This window comes from Salvelinus namaycush, chromosome 37, assembly GCF_016432855.1.
Source record: "Salvelinus namaycush isolate Seneca chromosome 37, SaNama_1.0, whole genome shotgun sequence".
NCBI classification, from domain to species: domain Eukaryota; kingdom Metazoa; phylum Chordata; class Actinopteri; order Salmoniformes; family Salmonidae; genus Salvelinus; species Salvelinus namaycush.
Genome location: NC_052343.1, coordinates 9,715,262 through 9,740,273, shown reverse-complemented (window position 1 = coordinate 9,740,273; position 25,012 = coordinate 9,715,262). Strand labels below are relative to the sequence as shown.

Sequence of the window (25,012 nt, the reverse complement as noted above, 5' to 3'; positions counted from 1 at the left end):
ACAGTGTTTCAATATTCAAATTCGATATCCAGTTGTGCCATAGTAATGAACGTGTAAGTGTCAGGAGTCAGGACGAGACATTAAATCAGCTGGCATAGTTTTTATAGATATATACAAAGAAATGTCAATTGAAAAAAGGTAAAACGAAACAAAGTGCAGCTAGTTTCGTCTTTACAGCTTCAGTTTGAAGTGATTGTGTTAGCTGTGTTGTTGGCTAGCTCCTCTGATCAACAGTGTCCTAACAACAGAACACATTTCCTACTGTATGCCAGGCGAAATCGCTCCTCATTAGCTCATTGTTATCGATGTATCCAAATAAATGTCTCTAGAAAATAGCTTAAACAAATGCAAATGCAGCTACTGTTGTTATTCTGTCTGCACTGTTTGACGTGACTGTCAGTTAGCCATAGTTGGCTAGCTAGCAAGCAAGAACGTTGCCAGGTAGTATGGTAATGGCACATTTAGAACAAACGACTGGGTTGCATCCATAGATACAGAACAAAAATACTGAACGACTGGGTCGCTTCTCTAGGAACCGAACCGATAGAATGAACGACCAGCCCGCTCGGGTAGCAACCCTAGATTTGTGTCGGGACTATATCTTGAAATAGTATGAATAAAATCATCAAAATAATGTTTTTAATATAAATATGTCACCTCTTCATGTCACAACAGCTGGGGGCAATCCATTTGAAACGGTCAATACCATAGTTAATAGATCTGTTTGAAATATGTATATACAATTGTGGGTGCCAGTTTGTATAGCTCTATAGCTGTGTGGCAGGAAAGTAAAGTTAAAATAATAAAAAGAAAAAGCATAATTAAAAAGTAGTTTTCAAATAGACATTGAGGCAACGCATATCAGTAAGGGAAGGTTTTCACCAAAAGCGTATGATCACCAAAAGTGTATGAATAACCTTTAATGATCACAATAATAATAACAATAATAATAATACATATTTGTAAGCATATAGTATTTCTGTGTTGATATTGTAAAAAAACAAAAAAACAATCAATTTTGAGAACTGAACAATCGGTCAGTGTTTTGATTGACTCTGAACAGCCCTTTTGACAGATGAAAAATATACAAATGTTCAATACAGACATACATGTACAGGTTACTGCCAGAAGAATGGAAACACTAAAGTTAATGAGGGATACAAAGTATATTGAAAGCAAGTGCTTCAACACAGGTGTGGTTCCTGAGTTAATGAAACAATTGATATCCCATCATGCTTAGGGTCATGTATAAAAATGCTGAGCAGGCCATTATTTTGTCTATTATTTTGTCTACCATGGCTATGCCCCTATAGGATGCCAATGCCCCCATCCACAGGGCACGAGTGGTCACTGAATGATTTGATGAGCATTAATACGATGTAAAGCCATATGCCATGGCTGTCTCAGTCACCAGATCTCAAGCCAATTGAACACTTATGAGAGATTCTGGAGTGGCGCCTGAGACAGCGTTTTCCACCATCAACAAAACACAAAATTATCAAATTTCTTATGGAAGAATGGTGTCGCATCCCCCCAATAGAATTCCAGACCATTGTAGAATCTATGCCAAGGTGCATTGAAGCTGTTCTTGCTCGTGGTGGCCCAACGACCTATTAAGACACACTATGCTGGTGTTTCCATTATTTTGGCAGTTACCTGTATATTTCAATGGAAGCTGTAGTACTTCAACACTTCAATATGGCCACAAGAGGGAGCTCAAACACAGCTGCTAGAGAGACACCAACCATTAAATCCTGATTTGAGACTAATAAAAAGACATCAAAGGTTTGTCTGTCAGTATATCATGGTTGGCACTGACTCTAAGATGTCCAATGGTTGCTCCATCTTGCACATCCACGTCTTTATATTCCCATGGCCTTGTCCCTCCTCCATCCTCTAAACGTCTCTTGTTCCACACAGAACCTGTAACAGTCTGCTACTCAGTCCTATGTCATCAAAGCTCCTAAGATACTATCCAGAATCAAATGTCAGTTCCTTCAGGAAGAGCTTTCCTGAACATTATGTTCTGTTCCTCACCTCCACCACTCATATGACGTAAAGTTCAGGCAGCAAAATGGCAGCCTAGCTGGGTCCTACACGCATTGGAGGGTGAAGATTGCAGTTTTCCCCACATAATGTAAACTGCTGAAGCTGTAGCCAGGTTAGCCAAGTCAGCCAGCTGAATGGAGGTTCAGTCCAAGGGGTAGGTCAGACAGACACAGGAAAGGGGCAGGTGTAAGGTCGAGGTCAGTAGCGGCTGTGCTCGTCTGTTGCTGTGACAATGACGTCCATCCAGATCCTCATGGCCTCGGCGCTGGGCGCCACCAGGAAGAAGAGGCGCTCGTACGTCTTCACACAGAACGTAAGGCTGGGCCGCGGAGACTGAGAGAGAGAGAGAGAGAGAGAGAGAGAGAGAGAGAGAGAGTGAGTGAGTGAGATGAATGGTGGGAGAGCCATAATTTTTGGGATTTGGTGTCAAGCATTGAATGCATGAATGGATCATCTCTTTAACAGTTGTGGTGATATCATGGGCACATTGTTCCCTCTCTATGGTGATAAAATACTGTATATGAGGACTCACTGAAGTGGCTGTGCGCAGGTGGTCATAGTAGACTTCCTCTATAGCCTGGAAGTAGATCACCCCCTTTAGCTTCCTCTCATCACAGTCTGAAGGTAAACAATAGTCAATTAGAGAGAGAACGAGAGAAAGAAAGAGAGAGACAGACACAAATCACATAGGCATTTAGTAGGGCTGTGGTCATTACATTTTGTCAGCTGGTTATTGTCATGCAAAAGACTGCCAGTCTCACAGTAATTGACCGGCAATTAACATAAACACATTTAGCATCTCCAGGCCTGCACGCATACAAGCCGCTGATGAGAAGCCTTTGCAACATCTACATTTTAAAAAGTATAATAAATCAATTGAATATACACCATCACAATAAATCCATTATTGATTTTAGGCAGGTCTATTGAAACATTATGATGTGAAGAAAATATATTTCAGAAGAACAGAATATGAGTTGGCCTACTGTATGTTATCTGACTATGCTCAATGTCATAGGCCAGGGATACTCAACTCTTATCCTTCGAGGTCCGGAGCCTGCTGGTTTTCTGTTCTACCTGATAATTAATTGCACACACCTGGTGTCCCAGGTCTAAATCAGTCCCAATTTAGAGGGGAACAATGAAAAAATGCAGTGGCACTGACTTGAGTTTGAGGGCCATGGGATTTAGGCTTGTTCATTTAGCTGACAAGAAATGCTTCTAAGTCTTATGCCATTATTTTATATTATATGATTTTACAGCAAGAATAATATAATTGAACTTATCTGAATAAAATAGAAAGGATATTTTTCCCATTCCGGAGTGAGTGGGCATATGAAGTGGCTATGTTGAGCGTAAAAGTGATCATTTTGAAACAGGTTCAATATTATGCTAGATTCAGAGTTATTTTGCAACTTTAGTTGGGAAGTACAGCCGCAGGCTGCCCAGTGACACAAGCCTACCAGACGAGCTAAATAACTTCTATGCTCGCTTCGAGGCAAGTAACACTGAAGCATGCATGAGAGCATCAGCTGTTCCGGACGACTGTGTGATCACGCTCTACGTATCTGATGTGAGTAAGACCTTTAAACAGGTCAATATTCACAAGGCCGCAGGGCCAGACGGATTACCAGGACGTGTACTCCAAGCATGCGCTGACCAACTGGCAAGTGTCTTCACTGACATTTTCAACCTCTCCCTGTCTGAGTCTGTAACACCAATATGTTTCAAGCAGATCACCATAGTCCCTGTGCCCAAGAACACTAAGGTAACCTGCCTAAATGACTAACGACCCGTAACACTCACGTCTGTAGCCATGAAGTGCTTTGAAAGGCTGGGCATGGCTCACATCAACATCCTTATCCCAGAAACCCTAGACTCACCCAAATTTGCATACCACCCCAACAGATCCACAGATGATGCCATATTTATTGCACTCCACACTGCCCTTACACACCTGGACAAAAGGAACACCTATGTGAGAATGCTATTCATTGACTACAGCTCAGCGTTTCATCACCATAGTGCCCTCAAAGCTTATCACTAAGCTAAGGACCCTTGGACTAAACACCTCCCTCTGCAACTGGATCCTGGACTTCCTGACGGGCCGCCCTAAGGTGGTAAGGGTAGGTAACAACACATCCGCCACGCTGATCCTCAACATGGGGGCCCCTCAGGGGTGCATGCTCAGCCCCCTTCTGTACTCCCTGTTCACTCATGACTGCATGGCCAGGCATGACACCAACACCATCATTAAGTTTGCCGATGACACAACAGTGGTAGGCCTGATCACCGACAACGACGATAGGGAGGAGATCAGAGACCTGGCCGTGTGGTGCCAGGACAACAACCTCTCCCTCAACGTGATCAAGACAAAGGAGATGATTGTGCCCTACAAGAAAAGGAGAACCGAGCACACCCTCATTCTCATCAACGGTTGAGAACTTCAAGTTCCTTGGTGTCCACATCACTAACATTGTCCAAGCACACCAAGACAGTCGTGAAGATGGCACGGCAATATCTTTTCCCCCTCAGGAGACTGAAAAAAATGTGTCATGGGTCCCCAGATCCTCAAAACGTTCTACAGCTGCACCATCGAGAGGATCCTGACCAGTTACATCACTGCCTGGTATGTTTACTGTTCGGCATCTGGCCGTAAGGCGCTACAGAGGGTAGTGAGTACGGCCCAGTACATCACTGGGGCCAAGCTTCCTGCCATCTAGGACCTATATACTAGGCGGTGTCAGAGGAAAGCCCAAACATTTTTCAAAGACACCAGTCAATCAAGTCATGGACTGTTTTCTCTGCTACCACACGGCAAGCGGTACCGGAGCACCAAGTCTAGGACCAAAAGGCTCATTAACAGCTTCTACCCCCAAGCCATAAAACTGCTGAACAATTAACCAAATGGCCACCGGATTATTTACATTGACCTCCCCCCTCCATTTGTTTTTACACTGCTGCTACTCGCTGTTTATTGTCTATGCATAGTCACTTCACCCCTACCTACATGTACAAATTACCTCGACTAACCTGTATCCCCGCACATTGACTCGGTACCGTTACACCCTGTATATAGCCTCGTTATTGTTATTTTATTGTGTTATTTTTATTATTTTTTACTTTAGTTAATTTGGTAAATATTTTCTTAACTCTTTCTTGAACTGCGCTGTTGGTTACGGGCTTGTAAGTAAGCATTTCACGGTAAGGTCTACACAATTTGTATTCGTCGCATGTGAAAAAGAAAGTTTGATTTGATTTGATATTGATGCATAAACTATAATATGCCTATGGATGTTTTTAACTAATCATCACCTTAGAAAGCTGTCCATTTCCTTGTGTTATGTTTTGAAAGAACAACTACAATGATCATGTTTTACACTGTTTCAAACTGCTGTTGAACTTCCTTCTTCAAATTGATCATCACAGTGAGGTTAGTTTTAAAAGCATAATGCTGTTTTGATGATAAGTGTTTGATGTGATTTTCGATGGCATTTGCATTGATGTCAGAGTGGTTAGAGGGACAATAGAGCCCTGAGTATCAGGCTGTTAGGACCTGATGGTCATTAGCAAGTTGGGTACTACCAAAGCATGTCCAGAGTGCATAACATGAGATTACCGTGACTCAACAATCAGGTGGAATTTTACTGCGGTCATGACTCGTGACTGCCGGTGTGACGGTAATAGGGTCACCACAACAGCCCTAGCATTTAGGCTTATACACACCAACATCCAACACACACACAGTCTCATCACCTGTGTAGTAGGCTAGCCGCCTGTGGTCCATATCGAAGAGGAACCACCTCCTCCTCCAGGTCTTGACCCGCCCGCCACGCTTGGTCAAGAAGCCGGCACAGCGGCGCGGGGACATACGCAGGCCCATGCACCCCGCCACCCCATGACCCAGCGACTCCACGTGGGCCCGCAGGTCAAAGTTCGCAGAGAGGAAGAGAGGTAGGGAGCGCTGAGAAGAATAATGAGTATAATGTATATAATTTCACTATAAATATGCCAAATAAAACAGATCAACATTACAAGGTTAGTGAAAAGGAGACAGACAGATTGGGGGCGCAATAAGCAGGGAAAAAGGAGAGGTTGGAGAAAGGATGTATAGCGCTATAGAGCACACAGACAGACAGCCAGAGCAACTAGACAGACAGACAGACAGACGTACCTCAGGGGAGCTGGGGACAGGACTGGTGGTTTTGGGCTGCTCCTCTGGGTCAGGGACTAGCCTGGTCTGGGACTCTACTGGTTCTGCTGCTCCTCGGCCCTCCAGCTCTCTCTGCCTCCTCTCCTCCACCACCACCTGCCTCCTCTCCTCCTGGATCAACCCACAGGCTCTATCTCAGTTATCCTTTCTGTGCATCCTATCTCCTCGTGTCCTTATCAATCATATTGGAGGAGAAGGTGCCTCCCTTCAAAGACCTTCTTCAATTAGTTTTTCTTTTTTAGAAAGAGGCATACTTTTATTGACAACAGGGGGATTAAGATGAAGTACAATATCTAGGCTGAGGCATACTACGTATTTATTTGGACAGTGAAGCTAAAACTTAATTTGGCTCTATACTTCAGCATTTTGGATTTGAGATTATATTTTTATGAGTACAGAATGTCACCTTTTATTTTAGGGTATTTTCATACATATGTTTTACCGTTTAGAAATGAAAGCACTTTATGTATCTATCCCCCCATTTGAAGGTGTCATAAGTATTTGGACAAATTCCCTTAAAAGGTTAGCATGTTTTGGGGGCATGATCCTTGTGCATCTAACTTTCTCATTCATGATTATCCGTAATCATGGTAGCATCCACATTAATGTAGAAGTGTTCAGAAACATATTCTATTCTTATTTACAATAAAAGTGAGTTCAAAATGACACCATTGACACCATTCTAATGAGCACAACATAATCCGAAACATAACCAAAACAAACTCCAAATGCATCCAACGTTTGTAGAGTCACAATCTTGATGCAGTCATCGTGTGCTAGGAATATTGGACCAAATACTAAACTTTTGACTACATTTAATACACTATAAGTGCATTTGCCCAAATACTTATGACACCTTCAAAATGGGGGCACTAGACAAATAAAGTCCATTCAATTCTAAACGGTAAAACAGATATGTATGAAAATACTCTAAAATAAAAGGTGAAATTCTGTACTGACGCCTCATATAAAACACGTTTTTAGCTTCAAATAAATACATAGGAGAGTGTATGTTCATTTTCTATGAACTGTTCTTCCATTTCACAGTGTTTTTTCTTCTGGTGGTCATGTTAATTACGTACGGTAATCAGTCAGTGGTCACACAACAGGGTTGTGTTCATTAAGCAACAAACAGAAGGAAACTGACTGAAACAAGGAGGGACTACCTGAATTAACTGTCCGATAATAAACTAACTGTTTTTAAACGTTTTGTTACGGTGTGCCCTAATGAATATGACCTGGCATGTCTAAAGCTGTGTGTCTGAAGTGATATGGGATGTTAGTGGTGGTGACTCACCCTCTCTTTGAGAAGCCTCTCTCTCTCTGCCTTGGCCTCCCTCAGTCTCCTTTCAATCTCCACCAGGTTTAACAGTCCCAGACTCGGGCTGGAGGGAGAAGGAAAAATACATACATGTCAGCAGAGTTATTGTCATTATTGTCGTCAGAGACGCAGATGTACAAGCATACAGACACATGGACACACGCCCACACAGACTGAGAGCAGCATTTATATTTCACTCACACACACCTAGAAAACTCACCTGACCAGTCTATCACACTCCACCTCACATCAACTACATCTCCACTCTGACCCAATCACCCAATCAATCTTCCACAGACAACTCATCCCTTCCCTCTCCTCCTGACAGCCAATCAGATACCTCCTCTTTATTCACTTATTCAGAACGTTCCTTTAAACGTTGTGATTTTAGATGTTTTTTCCCCTCCACTCACCTGGCAGCACGGGAGCTACTAGCACTGTTACAGGGGGTGAGGAGATCACTGCCATTGCTGGGCCCAGGTCTGTGCCCGTTGCTGTGCCGGTGGGAGGGAAGAGGGGAAGTGAAGCGCTCTGGGCTCGGACTGTCAGGTACCATTCTCACCAGCCCTGTGAAAGAGATGGAGAGACAGAGAGAGAGAGAAAGAGGAAGGGACACAAAAACAGCACACATAGCACGTATTATATTATATAAGAGACAGGGTAAGGAGAGCATGAGAAAGGGGGAGAGAATGGAGAGAGCAGAGGAGAGAATGGATGACAGCGCACACACACAAACACACACACAGTGGGTTGGAGAGATCGTGGAAATGGGATTTAGGCAGCAGCGGAGCAAACAAACAAACTGAATTTCTAAAGAACAGCCATAGACTAGTACCCCCACTGGCTCATCCAGTTCATACAGCTATATCCTGCTCACGACATGGTAATAACACACAGCTACATCTGCTACTGACACGCCTTAGCAGAAACTGAAAAGGCAGAGTGAGAGAAAGAGATGGAGAGAGAGAGAGAAAGAGATGGAGGGAGAAAGTGAGACAGACGGAGAGAGAGAGAGAGAGATGGGGTAGAACTAAACAAATAGACAGACAAAGACAGAGGATCAAAGAGAAAGAGAAAGCAAATATGTAAAAATGCTCTGAAGTAAAGCAAATGAAAAATACAAAGGAATTCATAATTAAACACACATCATAGCTCACCTTGCGCCGAGACCGGCCTATCCGCGAGCTTATTGTTGCGGTGCGAGCTCCGTCTCCGGGGTAAACTGGCAGATTCTTTGGCTTGTTCCTGAAGTTAGGGAATAACACTGTGAGTTTGTGTTTCAGTACATTACTGGGAGAAAAACAACAAGTGAATCAAATCAGTGTTTATGTGCAGTATGTGTCACGTACAACTGGAAAACATGACCCGTGTCAATGGTAACGGCCCGGCAACATACCTGAGGTGATTTGTGAATGGTCAGCGGCGAGAGTGACATCATGCAAGGGACCGAGCTGGGGATGTTGGACCAATCAGCGAGTGGCTTCTTCTCTTTCAAGACCTGATAAGAGATGGGAGTGTGACCGTTATAAAACCGGTTATGGCATAAACTCAGCCGTGAAGAGGAGAGTGAAAAAATAGACAAGTGAATGTTGTTGTTATAACCTAGACATGTCAGTTAGGTAGGACAGACCGTCAGTCATCAGACCTGGATGACCACACGACACACTAAGACGGTTGTGTCAACATTTAGCCATGACACATAATGAAATGACATAGTAGGAGTGTAACAGGTAGTAAAAGACATTCTGCAACTCACTGAGAAAGGAAAACGCATGCCAGCTCTCAGGAACCACCCTAATGAGTTAAAAATTATCTCCCTCACACTATATCTCGCTCTCCCTCCCTCCCACCCCTTCTCCCTGACTCACAGACACATAAGCAATTCGGAAGCGGTGTGCATTCTCTGTGAACCCGTCTCAGTCTCTCTCTCTCGTGTCTGGATGAGAGCAATGAAATCAATTTCTCTCTGCCATAAACAGTTCCATCTCTTCTCATTAGTGACTACTATCCATATGACTACCCTAGCATGTCATACAAAGTCTTATTGTATTCAGACACAGTTGTACAGAAACACATTGTCTGTCCCTCCTTCCTCCCCCTATCTACCACTCCCTCCCTCGCTCCCTCTCTCGTCCTAGTATTAACTGACACACTTAGCCTGTATTAAATGCCATTTCTGATTAACACATTCTAAAGACACTTGAAGCATGCATATTTGATTTGTGGTGTCTCTCCGCTTACCGGTGTTGTTGCGACGCTTTTAAGTTCTCTCAGCTTATCTTCCCTCATTCCCTCTCTCTCTCCCTCAGTCACCCTCCCCTGTTCTGCTTTTCTCTTCCCTGTTTCCTCCCTCTCTTTCTTCAGTCATGCCTCACTCTCTCTCACTCACTCCGCTCAGTTGTGCTCTTTCCCCGTCTCTAACTAGTCTCCTCCCCCTTTTCAACTCGCCCTGTCATAATTCTAATCAAAGGCATGTCATTGGTTCAACAACAAACCATATCACTGCCCAAGCAGGGAGTTGACAAATCACACACTTTGGCGCTTCAGACAACCATTATGAATATTGAATTAAAACACTGGCAACATTGGACATTCTTATCTAGCTTCCACGCACTTCCTTTACATTTTACATTGTAGTCATTTAGCATACGCAGTTTGTGCATTCATCTTAAGATAGCTAGGTGGTACAACCACATATTACAGGCATAGAAAGTACATTTCTCCTTAATAAAGTAGCTGTCAGTAGTCCAGTAGGGTGACATGAGAGAACTTGGGAAGGTTGAAAACTAGGCGGGCTGCAGTGTTCTGGATAAGTTGCAGGGGTTTGATGGCACAAGCAGGGACAATCATTAAATGTATCATATTTATCATACTTGAACCACCGGGAATATAAGACATAATTCTAATTTCCCTGATAAATAATACATAAATTATGATAAAGTTCTGATCATCATTCCTTGTTCCCTTCCTTACCCTTTGAGTGGTGCGGAGCAACTCTCTCCTCTCCTTCTTGAAGGCATTCATCTCTCTATCCTGCTCTCGCTCCATCTCCTTCAACTGCTTCTCAAGCTGCTGGACTCGCTCCTGAAGAAATCGATGAATAAAGAAAAGAAATCGACAAATGAAACGTCAGACACTTAATATTAAACAGCGCATCATTCTGTCTCCTGTCAGTCATGTACTGTATGTCCAGTGGCATGTTAGACAGATGGTGTTGTTGGTGTCATTATTAGAGTTGTTGTTTTAAATGTGCACAGCATCTTATCTGCTGTGTCTCATGACTTATGTCAATAGTCAGTTACTCTAGGTGTGTTCAATGGCACAACTTCCAACATCCATTTGAGTTATGAGAGGAGATGAGGGATGAATGACAGAGGAGAGGAGTGGGAGATGACAGGGAATAGAGAATTCGGGATGTCAGCTCAGCACAGTTAATATGTCAGAGAGGAGGAGATAAAGAGAGAGACAGAGAGAGAGAGAGGGGTATAGAGATGAGCTGTCAACCCAAGCAAGGCCACAATGCAGCTGAATCAACTCTCTCCCACTCTCTCTCTCTCTTCCCCTCTTTTCATCACTATCACTTGTTTCATCTCTCTCTCTCTCTATTCTCCCACTTTTCCACCTCATCACATGATATCCTAAGTTTATCCTCTTTCTTTCTTCTCGCTCCCTCACGATACAATCCTTCCTTTTATTCTTCAACCCCTCCCCACCACTCTCACCATACCCCTTTTACCATCTCTCTCCATTCTCTACTTTTAGTCCCTCTCCTTTCCTCCTACATTTCCTCAATTGACCAGCTCTCCCTTCATCTATACATCTTTCTCCACTTTCCCTCCCTCTCTCCCAAAGTGGCCTCTGATGCAATTGCCTAACTTGTTTGTGCAGTCATGTGACAGTGGAGGGTGATACCGTAGAGTGTGAGGAGAAGAGAGAGTTCACGCTCATGTCTCAGTTTAAGAAGAGGAGGCTGGGGGGAAGGGGTTACTTGTGAGGAGCCGTTTCCAAACAGAGAGTGACTAACGTTGGGGGGGGGAGGAAGGGGGCATTTAGAGAGAGTCTGTGGTGGGGGATACGCTTCTAACCAAACTAGTAGAACCAGCTTGGAGCTGTGAGATTCTCTGAAATGTTGTCGTCTTCTTATTTGTCAACCCTGGCTTACCTGCGCTGAGGTGACAGCATGCTTTTGGCATGAGATCTCCTTCTCCTTATCTTCCTCGTTCCCTCTCTCCTTCCCTTCTATCTTTCCTTCGCTCTCCTCCTCCTCTACTCCGGCCTCGCTCTCCAGGACACGGAATTCCCAGTCCTCAAACACCCGGCCGGCTGCCTCCACCATCTCTTTCTCCTGGAAGAGAGAGAGAGGGACGGAGGGAAAGAGAGAAAGAGAGTGGGATGGAGGGAGAGAGAGAGAGAGATGCAGAGATAGAGAGAAAGTGATGAAGGAAAGATGCAGAAGGAGAGGAACAGACAGAAAATGGAAGAAAGCTGTTGATTAGTACAGAAAGAGCCTGTGGCTTAGAACACTAAACCAAAAAACAACTGGTCGGACCACTCCATTCAAGACCATTAAACCAAGTCGTCGGTCTCAAGCTTGTGTCCCAAAGGCCATCCTATTCTCTATATAGTACACTACTTTTGACCAGGCCCCATTGGGCTCTTGTTAAAAGTAGTGCACTATATAGGGAATAGGGTGCCATGTGGGACACATCCACTGTCATCAGAATGACACGCCATGTCAGTGTCACTGCCAAAATGCACAATGAACCCTTTGTCTGCCTGCCTGCATGTCTGTCTCAGATACCTCTATGACACTTTGACCTATCAGGTAGAAGAGGTACTACAAAGATAACTAGTACCGCCGACAAGAAAGAACATGCAATGACCAGAGAGGCTAGAATTAGAACACATGATGTGAAATGAGTTCTAACCAGAGGCAGTGTGAAACCATGCTGTCACTAGCACCTGAATTCAACTGTATATGAGGCTAGACCAAAAGCTAGCTCTCCACTGCACAAAGTTGACTTCACTTCAGGTCTCAGGGCAGGTGATGTCACTCTGCTAGGCTACCTGTGAACTACCCTAACTACATCTAGACAGACAAACAGGTAGAAGATGCAGTGCATTCTCTTTTTGGGTACTATTGATAAGGTACCAAACGGAAGGAAACGGACTGAAACAGGTAGGGACAACCTGGACTTAAGCGCTCTTTTTCTTTTTGTTTTGCAAAACGTTTTAAAACATTACGTGCCTTAATGAATACCACCCCAGTCAGTGGACTGTTCCTGGATCAGTAAATCACCTGTTGTAGTTGGATCAGTAGCTGTTCTCTCTGGCCCTCTGGCTGACTGGGGATCAGTGTCTCCTTCTCCTCCAACCTACTCCTCAGCTCCTCAACCCGGGCCCTCTCCACCTCCAGACTGGTTCGCTCCTACAGAGAGAGAGAGAGAGACAGAGAGAGAGAGAGAGAGAGAAAGAGAGAGAGAGAGAAAATAAGCGGATGAGGGATGAGAGAGGGAACAGTCATCCCTTTATATAAAGATCCATCTGTTTGTCAGCTCATTCCACTATTCCATAGCTTAGGCCTATAGTGTCACATGAAGTGACTCAGTGTCTACCTCACTGCTATAGCTACTCATGTACAGGCCATATCACTCTCCGGTCCCAAACCATGAGATTCAAACATACCGCCTGAAGACAGGATGCTTTGGATGGTATTGAATGGAGCTCTGTCTGCAGGAGGACAGCTAACCGTCCATCCGTCAGTCTGTCTGCGTCTGTCTGTCTGCCTTGCTCCTTATGCTCCTTGTGTGTACAGCACTACTGACCTTCTGTCTGTCCGTCTGTCTGTGTGTCTCCTCCTGCAGTGTCTGTAGATACAGAGTGTGTCTGCGCAGCTCGTTCCTCTCCTCCTGCAGCTCGCCCTCCAACAGGGCTATCTCCAGCTGCAGCTGGAGTGGCAGACGAAAGAGAGAGAGAGAGAGAGAGAGAGAGAGAGAGAGAGAGAGAGAGATGTTAGTCCCACAATGAAGAATGCAGAATGTGCCTTTGAAGGAGACATTAGAAAAAAGGAGTTGGTTTGTTGTGAACAGATCCAGAATCAGATTTCATCAGATACATTTACTGAACAGCCACCACTCTCCATAAAAATTGTTTGATATGAGACACAATCAGGCCCTTGAGGGTTTAACTTGTTCATTCATTAATCCATCAGTGTCTCACCTCTATCTTTAGCTCCTCCCTCTGCTGGTCAATCTCTGTGATTCGCTGTTGCAGCATGGAGGGCAACGGTAGGATCCTCGGTGACCGCGCCTCTAAACGTTTGGCTGGAGACTGAGAGGTAGAGAAGAGACACACAGACGATTGAAAAGAGACTATTCAACCTGGATCTAAAAGTCATTCCGATGGCTCAGTTGGTTAGAGTGCGATGACTGCGGCACCAAAGTTACCGGTTCAATTCCAGCGTTGGACACATACACTGATGTGTACGTTGAGTCGCTTTGGATAGCAGCGTCTGACTCTGACCACATTACCAGTGTAAACAACCAACCGCCGGACACTAGTTAACGTGAGACCCACTCCTCCTTACCCTCTCGCTCTCTGTGCTGCTGCTCTCTGTGTCTGACTCCACCCCTGAAGAGGCGGGGCTTTGCCCTCCAGCCAATCGGGCGACCCACGGCGACCGCAAGCCCTGCTCCCATCGGCTCCTCGGGGTGTCTATATTGTGGAGGGGCATTTCTGTAGGATAGAAAGAGATGGAAGGTGGGATGATGAGTGGTACAGTATAGGATCCGGGATCCTTAACCTTGACCAGCACCCTTACCTTGCCAATTTTAAATGTGAACTTCAACGGGGTATCATCACCCTGAATATAGTGGCAATTCAATACACTGCATGGTTAAGAGCTAAATGAACCAGGTGACAGTTCACAGAAGTGATACTACACTATGAGCAGTACACCAGTGTGTCAGCAGCACTAAGCACTTTGAAGCAGAATATCCCCCTGACTTCCAGAAAAGATGCTACTGGAGAAAACACCCTGGAAAAAGCGATAGTGAAAGAGAAGGTGGTTTGGGATTGTATTTCAGGACAAGGACTGTTAGCACAAGGTTTTTGCTGTATGGACAGAGGGTACTGTACAGTAAACAATGCCGATTTACCTCCCAGCTTTGGAAGTGCATTGTGGGGAAGCATGGAACACAAATTTGAGTCAGTGCAATGATGTGGTCTTACAATAACCATACACAGATATATATAGAAATAAGGGGATTTGCCTTTGAAGTACTATACACTGTACATAGTACTATACACTGCTCACAACACAAAGACACATTATGAACGATTTGCATCACTGCTGAGGTCTTGGATGGAGAATTCTCAGCAATAACTAGGTTATTTAATGTCTTTATGTCACTTGCTCATACGAGTGTAAGCAGTAGTAAAATAGCAGCAAATATGAAGTAACGACCAAGCAAACCGAGTGCACACACTCACAGGCAGCAACCAAGTACACACATACACAATCACATGCATGCACACACACACAGACACAAACACACACGTGGGAAAATAGTCTGGATTCCCATTGTCCAAACCTTTCCCACCCTAACCTTTTTCCCTCTCTACTCTTCTCATTCTGTCTCCCTGAACTCCTCTCTTCTCTCTCCCTTTCTCGCTCCTCTCCTCCTGCTCTCTCTCTCTCTCCCTGTACAGGCCTTATTAGGCGATGGGGCCTGGAGGAGTGGAGGCATGGAGATAAATATACAACTATGATATGAGTGAGGGCTTCCAAACACAGACTGGCACACTGACACAGAGACAGACAGAGGAGGGAGAGAGGGGGGGACAGAGAGTGGAGGAGGAGAGGAGACGAGTGGGGGGAGAGGGGAGAGGGGAGAGGGGGGAAGAAGTGGGTTCTAAAATGTCAGAGGCCAGTGTCATATTTCCAGTGAGGAAATGGAAAACAGTCCGAGTGTGTGGTATATAACTTCACAGAGCTGTACACAGGACACACAATACTATGTTGTTTATAGAAGAATAGTGAATGGTTGCATGCAGGAATTATGTATATACTGTGTTTTTAATTGTGTATGTGTGTGTATGGATGCACGCATGTTGAAGAGGATGGCTACCATTCATCAATACCCATAATTACACATAAATATTTGACAAAGTAATACCGTATGCCAAATTCCATATGGTGAAGTTATTAGTTATTATTACTTCCATTCCAGATATGACATGTAATGGACACCACATGGAGGTCATGCTTTGGGAAGAGGGCAAAATTAGAGTGAACGCTGTTGAGGAGAAATCTTTGTTTAAACCAAGACTGACTCACATCCATATGACCCAAACGGACGTTTGCATTATCCGGTTGAGATACACTATCAACAGTAAGAGAGACTGTAGTGTTGAGAGAGAGTCATGCAGGAGTAAAGTCCATTCTGTCATGTCAACACAGATGTTATTCAAAAGCAACAAACAAAGGCTAAACAAACACACCAGGGTTGAGTCTGTAATGGCACCCTATTGCCTACTTTTGACCAGGGCCCATGGACAACAATACAGAGAAAAGATAGGGAGGGAGGGAGGGAGAGAACACAAAGAGACTAACTTAAAAGGATGGAAAAGAAAGTGAGTAGAAAGGGACATAATTAAGTGGAAAGGGCAAAGGTATGATAGAGAGGAAGAGGAAGCTGAACATTTGTGTGTTAATGTGCTGAAAATAGGTCTTGGTTGCAGAGGAGTGGCAGGAGCGATAAGAGAGTGGAAGAATCAGAGGCAGTCCCAAGGAGTGAGTGAGTGAGTGAGTGAGTGAGTGAGTGAGTGAGTGAGTGAGTGAGTGAGTGAGTGAGTGAGTGAGTGAGTGAGTGAGTGAGTGAGTGAGTGAGTGAGTGAGTGAGTGAGTGAGTGAGTGAGAGTATTAAAGCTGGGCGATCCAGTTGTGCTAAATGTCCAGGACTGATGCGATACCGATAAATAGATTGATAAGTTTAACATTAATGTGCACCAGATTTTGTATTACCCTTTAAACTACTACTAGTTTGATGGTTGTAGCCGTCACGTGTCCCGTTAACAATCACCCATATTAACAAAACGTATTTCATTTCAAACTTCACATTTCTCTAGTATAGGCTACTTATCGTAATGAACAATATCAGCATGGTCGGTATGGTCGTGTGGATCATTTCCAGTTTATAGCCGCAGCTCTAGTGTGTGTTATACAACTACTGTCCTATCCGGAGGTGACACAATGCATTACCCTCAAGTCCGAGGTCAGAGGACTCACTCAATCTCTCACACTGCAGTGCTAATCTTTCCCCTCGACTCAGCAACAACCAGCAACAGTTGAAGCATCATACAACTAGTACACACACATTACACACACAGGAACATACACACCCTCTCAACAGTGATCGATCATACGCGAACCGAAGCAAGGATTCCACAGTATTTAGATTCCACAATCCTTACTACCAACACACAAAGACACAGAAATAGAGAAAGAGAAAAAGAGTACACGATCGGAGTTCATTCATACTTGTCCCTCCTCCCTCGCACTGCAGGTAGTAATATGCATCCATATCTAAAGAAGTGTAAGTCTGTTCACTCTTGACCCACCTGTGTTGGCATTATTACAGGACTGGGATTCAATTCAATCAACTTTATTCATCGCTGAGGGGAAATTATTGCTAGCAGCCATGTGTGTATGTGTGTGTGTGTGTGTGTGTGTGTGTGTGTGTGTGTGTGTGTGTGTGTGTGTGTGTGTGTGTGTGTGTGTGTGTGTGTGTGTGTGTGTGTGTGTGTGTGTGTGTGTGTGTGTGTACGAGCCAATGTTTTTCCTCTATCTCCTTTGACCACTTGAGGTCAGGTTTGGATCCAGTGAAACTTCAGCTGACGGAATCATCATCAACCCCCTTACTGAGTGACAACGCTCATGTGTTGGCCTATCATCCTTGTCTATCTGAAGAGGACAGGCTGCAGCCACAGTCATGGATATACCGTTCAACAAACTCTGTTTGATCATTTGATGGCCGGCCATTTTGGTACCATAAGATCCAAGACAATTGTATTGCGTTGGAACGTTCATGGAACGAGAATCATTTGACAAACTCAGCGACAGCAGAATAGAGCAGTACTGCTACAATAGTATCTCGCAACCGGGCCGTGCACATACTGTTTGGGGGGCTGGTGCTCAAACTAAAAAAAGGGGACCCCCCCAATTATTTTTTGCCACAACCACAGACTCATTGAGCAATTATGACTTTGATTATAAATAAATTAAATTTAAATTAAATAAAAATAAAAATGACTGATTATTTAGTTACATTAAAGCAATAGAAGGCAACATCTTAACGGGTAATTAAATGACACATATTTCACAAATTGAACAACGACTTGCAGGCAGTGGATTCAGAACAACAATGACAAAGACTGTATATTTTTTACAAAACACATCTAAGACTGGAAGGGCAAAGGGGCATGTGCCTGTCTCTCAGAGTCACACTGACTGTGACCATAGTTCCCCAATAGAATTGTATGGAGATTTTTTTTTTAAGTAGGCTAAGCAATGTGTAGCCTATTCAAAACCATATGTACTGTACATTCACAATCAAAACAAGTGACAAGAGCTAGGCTATTTTGCGCGACAAACATAGGAAACAAAATACTTAACTATGGCGTGCCTGAATGCAGAGGGTTTGTTTTCACTATGGGCTCAATGCAAGGGCACCAGAGAAACATGCTATACACACAACACTAGAACAACTGCCCTGCTTGGGGTTAACCTGGGGCTGCCATTCAATTAAAGGGACAGTCCACACTCTCTCTGTCCCTGGTGGCCAGACCAAGTATAAACACAAGCAAAAAAAAACATTTACACCAATAAGTATAAGTATATTCTTTGTACATGTTTGGTCAAATTTGTCTTATTCTTTGTTTTTTAAGAAGGGTACATTAGCAAACACGTCCCCCCTCAGTCCTCCAGAGCATTTCAGGGTGAAAATCAAATGTATGGACAGTGTCTTTAACCTTTGTCTGGCTGATATTGAGCAAGAGCTGCTCTCACCTGAGAAACATAAAAACACCTGTATTTTCTGCATTGGTGAGCACTTTGCTGCACTATCCTCAAGAAAGGCATCAGGTGTTACAATGTCACATACATAACCCACTAGCAGTTCAAGTAGCTCAAGTGTCTCTCTTCGTTTAGTCCAGAAGAAAAAAATGAAACTTACTGTCATCAGTGTATGCTATTCTGCATATTGAGGGAGAAGTAAGTAATCAACTTACTGATTATGACAAGTTTGTGCTCCATTCAAACCCACTAGTCTGTCTAGTGTCTAGTCTGCCAGCCTCACAATGTCAATAGCGGTCAACTGTAACAATGAAAGACATTTTCATCAGTAACAATAAAGGGCATTTCCATAGAATACAGGTACTGTACTGCTCAGGTCTCTAGTACTCTCCAGAGGATTACAGCGGAACTATCCAACCCCCACCTGACCTGTTAGCCATGAGCACATTGTGACATCTGACAGATCAGGTGCCCTGGAACACCTAGGATGCGTCCAAAATGATTTATTTCAGCTTTTATTTATTTCATCACATTGCCAGTGGGTCAGAAGTTTACATACACTCAATTAGTATTTGGTAGCATTGCCTTCAAATTGTTTAACTTGGGTCAAATGGTTCGGATAGCCTTCCACAAGTTTCCCACAATGAGTTGGGTGAATTTTGGCCCATTCCTCCTGACAGAGTTGGTGTAACTAAGTCAGGTTTGTAGGCCTCCTTGCGCGCACACACTTTTACAGTTCTGACAACAAATTTTATGGGATTGAGGTCAAGGCTTTGTGATGGCCACTCCAATACCTTGACTTTGTTGTCCTTAAGCCGTTTTGCCACAACTTTGGAAGTATGCTTGGGGTCATTGTCCATTTGAAAGACCCGTTTGCGACCAAGATTTAACTTCCTGACTGATGTCTTGAGATGTTGCTTTAATATATCGACATAATTGTTCTGCCTCATGATGCCATCTATTTTGTGAAGTGCACCAGTCCCTCCTGCAGCAAAGCACCACCACAACATGATGCTGCCACCCCCCGTGCTTCACGGTTGGGATGGTGTTCTTCGGCTTGCAAGCCTCCCCATTTTCCTCCAAACATAACAATAATTATGGCCAAACAGTTATATTTTTGTTTCATCAGACCAGAGGACATTTCTCCAAAAAGTACGATCTTTGTCCCTATGTGCAGTTGCAAACCGTAGTCTGGCTTTTTTATCGCGGTTTTGGAGCAGTGGCTTCTTCCTTGCTGAGCGGCCTTTCAGGTTATGTCGATATAGGACTCGTTTTACTGTGGATATAGATACTGTTGTACCTGTTTCCTCCAGCATCTTCACAAGGTCCTTTGCTGCTCTTCTGGGATTGATTTGCACTTTTCGCACCAAAGTACATTCATCTCTAGGAGACAGAACGCGTCTTCTTCCTGAGCAGTATGACGGCTGCGTGGTCCCATGGTGTTTATGCTTGCGTACTATTGTTTGTACAGATGAACGTGGTACCTTCAGGCGTTTGGAAAGTGCTCCCAAGGATGAACCAGACTTGTGAAGGTCTACAATTTCTTTTCTGAGGTCTTGGCTGATTTCTTTAGATTTTCCCATGATGTCAAGCAAAGAGGCACTGAGTTTGAAGGTAGGCCTTGAAATACAGCCACAGGTACACCTCCAATTGACTCAAATGATGACATTTGACATAATTTTATGGAATTTTCCAAGCTGTTTAAAGGCACAGTCAACTTAGTGTATGTAAACTTCTGACACACTGGAATTGTGATACAGTGAATTATAAGTGAAATAATCTGTCTGTAAACAATTGTTGGAAAAATAACTTAGATGTCCTAACCAACTTGGACACCTAACCAAAGTAGATGTCCTAACCAACTTGTCAAAACTATAGTTTGTTAACAAGAAATTTGTGGAGTAGTTGAAAAACGAGTTTTAATGAATCCAACTTAAGTGTATGTAAACTTCCGACTTCAACTGTATGTAGACAGCTATGAAAAGTACAGACGAAAACTCTCTAGGTAGATAGTGTGGTCTAGTTTATCATGAGATATTGTACCTCAGACGAGCAAAACCTCAAGACTTCCTTAGATATCGTGCACCAGCTGTTGTTAACAAATATACATAGACCACCACCCCTTGTCTTACCAGAGACTGCTGTTCTATCCTGCCGATAGGGTGTATAACCCGCCAGCTGTATGTTATTCATGTCATCGTTCAGCCACGACTCTGTGAAACATAAGATATTACAGTTTTTAATGTCCCGTTGGTAGGATATACGTGCTTTTAGTTTGTCCCATTTATTTTCCAGCGATTGTGCGTTGGCTAATAGTACGGATGGCAAAGGCAGATTAGCCACTCATCACCTGATCCTCACAAGGCACCCTTATCTCCTTCTGCAAAATCTCTCTTTTTCTCCTGCGAATGACGGGGATGAGGGTCTGTTTGGGTGTCTGGAGTAAATCCCTCTCGTCCAACTCATTAAAGAAAAATTATTCGTCCAATTCAAGGTGAGTAATCGCTGTTCGGAGGTCCAGAAGCTCTTTTCGGTCAGTAGAGACGGTAGCAGCAACATTATGTACAAAATAAGTTATAAACAATGCGGGAAAAAATAAAATAAAATAGCACGGTTGGTTAAGAGCCAATAAAATGGCAGCCATCCTCTCCAGCGCCATGATACATTTTGTATGTCAGAAATGACACCCTATTCCCTGGTCAAAAGTATAGGGGATATGGTGCCATTTTGGACCCTATCTACTGGGCACAGACGTCAATTCAACATCTATTCCACGTTGGTTCGATGTAAATTCATTGAAATTATGTGGAAACAACGTTGATTTAACCAGTGTATGCCCAGTAGGAAGTGACCATACCAGTCTCAGCTGTATGACCTCAAAGTCTACTTAGCAATGCTTCGGTGGTATATGGAGGGCTACAGTAGTCTATGGAGGGCTATCAGGAAGCTGTCATCACCCCACTGTGTCCTGACACATCAGGTTCCCAGAAATACCTGGTGACCAGTCTGAGCTGTATGACAGAGCCCACTGAGATAGTCCCCCTGTATACCACCATAGCCTATGGAGGGCTATGGGCTGAGAGAGGAAACTGTCATTATCACACAAGGGCCTGAGCAGGAAGAGCCGGTGAGAGGAACCAGGGTCATATTAAGGAACCCAAACACGTTTTAAAAACCAACACAAGCGTTTCTTATTGGATAAGTCCAGGAAGTTCCTCCCCATTTCAGTCCGTTTTTTCCCCCGTTTGGTACCTAATGAATACAACCAAGGCTGGACAGCTCTGTGTGGCGTCTGTCTGTCAGATGAGAGGTGAGATATCATGACTAACTGTCATCTAGGTGTGAGGGCAGATAGGCCTATTGTTAGACTCCTAGAATGATACTGTAGCTGGGCCAACTGGCTTCTGTTGGGGAATACATGTTTTTTTGTTTATAGGACACCAAAGGGTTGAAGATTAAAATACAAGCTAGGATCATTGATTGTTAGGGAAGATGATTCGCTGCATTACCTGTAAGTTAATTAGCAAGTAAGTTACCATATAGGCCTAATTGTTTCTCCAATAAAGTAGATTATCACACTATGATACCACTGCATGAATAGAATAATTCATGCAAATGTGACTTGTGCATATTACAACACTGCAGAACTGACTGGAATGGTCCGAAGACACCACTAATTACACAGACTTTGAATATATGCTAGTTCAACAACATTAGCAGAGATTCCAGTGGGCTGAGCAAATCTCTCCGTTCTGAGGTCAGCGAAATAACGACCCATTAATGACAGGCTAGGCCCCAGCTATAGAGCTGTTCGTACAAGTGCAGCCAAAAAAAAGGGTGTGCGAGAAAAAGAAACAAGGAGAGATTGAAGACAGAAGATAGATATGTGCTCTGGACTCCCCTGACGGCAACCATCCCAGGCAATCTTTTCTCTCCACCTATGTCAGCGTCATCCTATACTCCCCTCCTCTACTTTGTTTACACTATGCGCAGATGGAAATGATAAACAATGATAAACAACAGATATCAGAAGAGTCTGGTAAACAAATGTGAGTTCACATAAACTGAGGAAAACAATGCTCTGGGAATGGAGGTTTGAGACATTAAGAAAAACATGTTTGAATTAGAACCAGATATGGTCCTCTCATCGTTTCACAGTGAAAATGACACATTGAAAAGCTATAGGCCTGAGGACATTTTTAGCCCATCTAACTACTTATGCTCAAGCACAAAAGTCCCAAATATTGGGTAATCAAATATAATGTTGTCATAGAATCTTGAGTATCTGGATGTTGATAATCATACAACCAAGCATTCTGACATTTTAAAAACGAATAACCCCCCCCCCCCCAAAAAAAGTTGTTATTTAAGTTATGGTATGTACTCAATTTGCATAAATAGTTTTTTTTTAAAGTAGGCTTTTTGGCTTAGTGTGAACTAATAGACTAATGACAGCTGTATTATTTGATATAGTCCATTTATATAAATGGCATAGGTCTATATTTTATTTATATAAATAGTTTAGAAAGTAGGCTACAGTAGCTACAGTAGCCTACTAGCTTTCTGTAAACATAATAGAGATTCTGTGTTCCATTTATTTACATGCTATGTCAAGTTCAAATTGACATCATCCCTTCTCATGACACCAATGAAGTCCATTTATAAACAGACGACCACTTTCAGTAGATAATTAACACTGTAGGTAGCTACTGTGGAATAATACGAATCCTAGTGTTATCAAATCGCGATCATTCACCAGCTACAATGTATCAAACTACAGCTACCCAGAACAGAAACAAAGAACTCATGCCTTACCTTGTGGGTAATGTGTATTATTGTTCTTGAATTTGAATAAAATAGACGCTCATAAAAACAGAGTGACTAAATAACAAAGTGATGGGTTTAGACGGGAAGCGCGCTTTCGCTTTCAATCATTTGAACTATATCCAGAGAACTTTCAGAGTTTCTGTTTGCTGTCATATCCCATCTGAAGACCTTTGGTGTCTATGCTCTCCTCTCTCTTCTCTCTGGTTTGATTCAATCCTTTCAAATCAATCCCAGTATAAATGACAGATCGCAGTGAGCTGTCGTCGTCAACAGGTGAAATGGAATGCATGTGAGGCGGGCACACCGACCAACACAAAGTTAGTGTGAAAACGCGACTGAGCGCGTCACTAACTGACTATACAGTTTCTGTGGTCTATTTGTGAGGGGGCTCCGCACCGAAATGAGAACTCTATTCTGGGATTTCCCGCGACGACATGACTTTGTAATGCCCTTGTTATAGGCTCGCTATAGGCTAACGCAAAAGCAGTTTGGCTTGGCACCCTGCCAACACACCTCGCGGGTGGTCTTGTGTCGCTGTCAATGCCAAGGGCCATTGGAAAGCGTCAATAGCTGCCACGTATATCTCTCCACTCTCTTTACTATATCCAATGGCCTTTATCGGCCCCTACCCCCTTAACAGTTCTGTCTCACTGAGCTGATAGGTTATTCCCTCAGTCTTCCCCTAAACAAGGGCATGTGGACAGGGTGAGAGAAGGCCTGCAGTCATGGTGGGTAGTAGTGCGTGAGTGAGTGGGCAAAGAAAGAGTGAAAGGGATAAAAGAGAGAGCAGATGGAAGAGGCAGGGTACAGACTGGGTGAAAGAACAGCTGCGGACTTGAAAAAAAGCACAACAAAGTCAAAGAATAGGTAATTTTTTCCACAGGCGAAACACTGCCAATTGTTTTTGTCTGTGTATGTTCTTGCTTATATAAAAAAAGTTGAAAACAATAAAACATAGCTTAGGTGTGATGGCAACACTGGTCACACCCTGTGCATTTCAAAACAATGAATGCAGGCGTGTCTGTCAGTAGGTATACGAGAGAAGAGTTGCCTAATGTGGATGTTCTGTTTGTCTCTAGCGGTGATGGACAGCTGGCAGATAAAGTGGTGAGAACATGTATGTGACAACAACACAATGTAATCTTTTCTTCAGACTTCTAGTTCTTTCTTTTTTTTCACTTTGAATACATCATCTCTATTTCCATCCAAAGGTTACAGTAGAAACCAAACATTTCAGTCATTTCACACATGGGTGTGTCAGGTGTCTTTCAATGCAGTCCAAACCAAGCTGTCACTTTTGTCACAGCATCAAAGGCATGAACTGCTCAAGTAACCATCCTCAAATACTTACATACAGAAGGGTATAGAACCTTTGAGATGTATTAGCTCACAGTACACCATGATTATGAAATGATCAGGCAGGTTCAGAGACAGAGACATGGTTGAGTCAGAGCCAGACACTCCCATCTCCCCAAACCTGTCTCCCAGGTAGGGACTAGTCAATGGGCCGTGGGACAAAAATTAATGT

At 43.5% G+C, this 25,012-nt stretch overlaps 1 protein-coding gene across 1 annotated transcript; it reads right to left on the bottom strand.

Moving 5' to 3' along the window:
* Positions 1–1,255: 1,255 nt before the first annotated feature.
* Positions 1,256–23,922, bottom strand: LOC120031100 (pleckstrin homology-like domain family B member 3). Its single transcript, XM_038976679.1, has 15 exons — positions 23,473–23,922; positions 14,170–14,318; positions 13,803–13,913; positions 13,409–13,531; positions 12,883–13,011; positions 11,746–11,928; positions 10,557–10,667; positions 8,980–9,081; positions 8,741–8,828; positions 7,997–8,150; positions 7,560–7,647; positions 6,224–6,373; positions 5,806–6,013; positions 2,582–2,667; positions 1,256–2,382 (listed from the first exon to the last, which is right to left on the bottom strand). Exons 2-15 carry the CDS (start codon positions 14,314–14,316, stop codon positions 2,248–2,250), a joined length of 1,815 nt encoding a protein of 604 aa, XP_038832607.1. The 5' UTR covers positions 14,317–14,318; positions 23,473–23,922; the 3' UTR covers positions 1,256–2,247.
* Between the last annotated feature and the right edge of the window lie 1,090 nt (positions 23,923–25,012).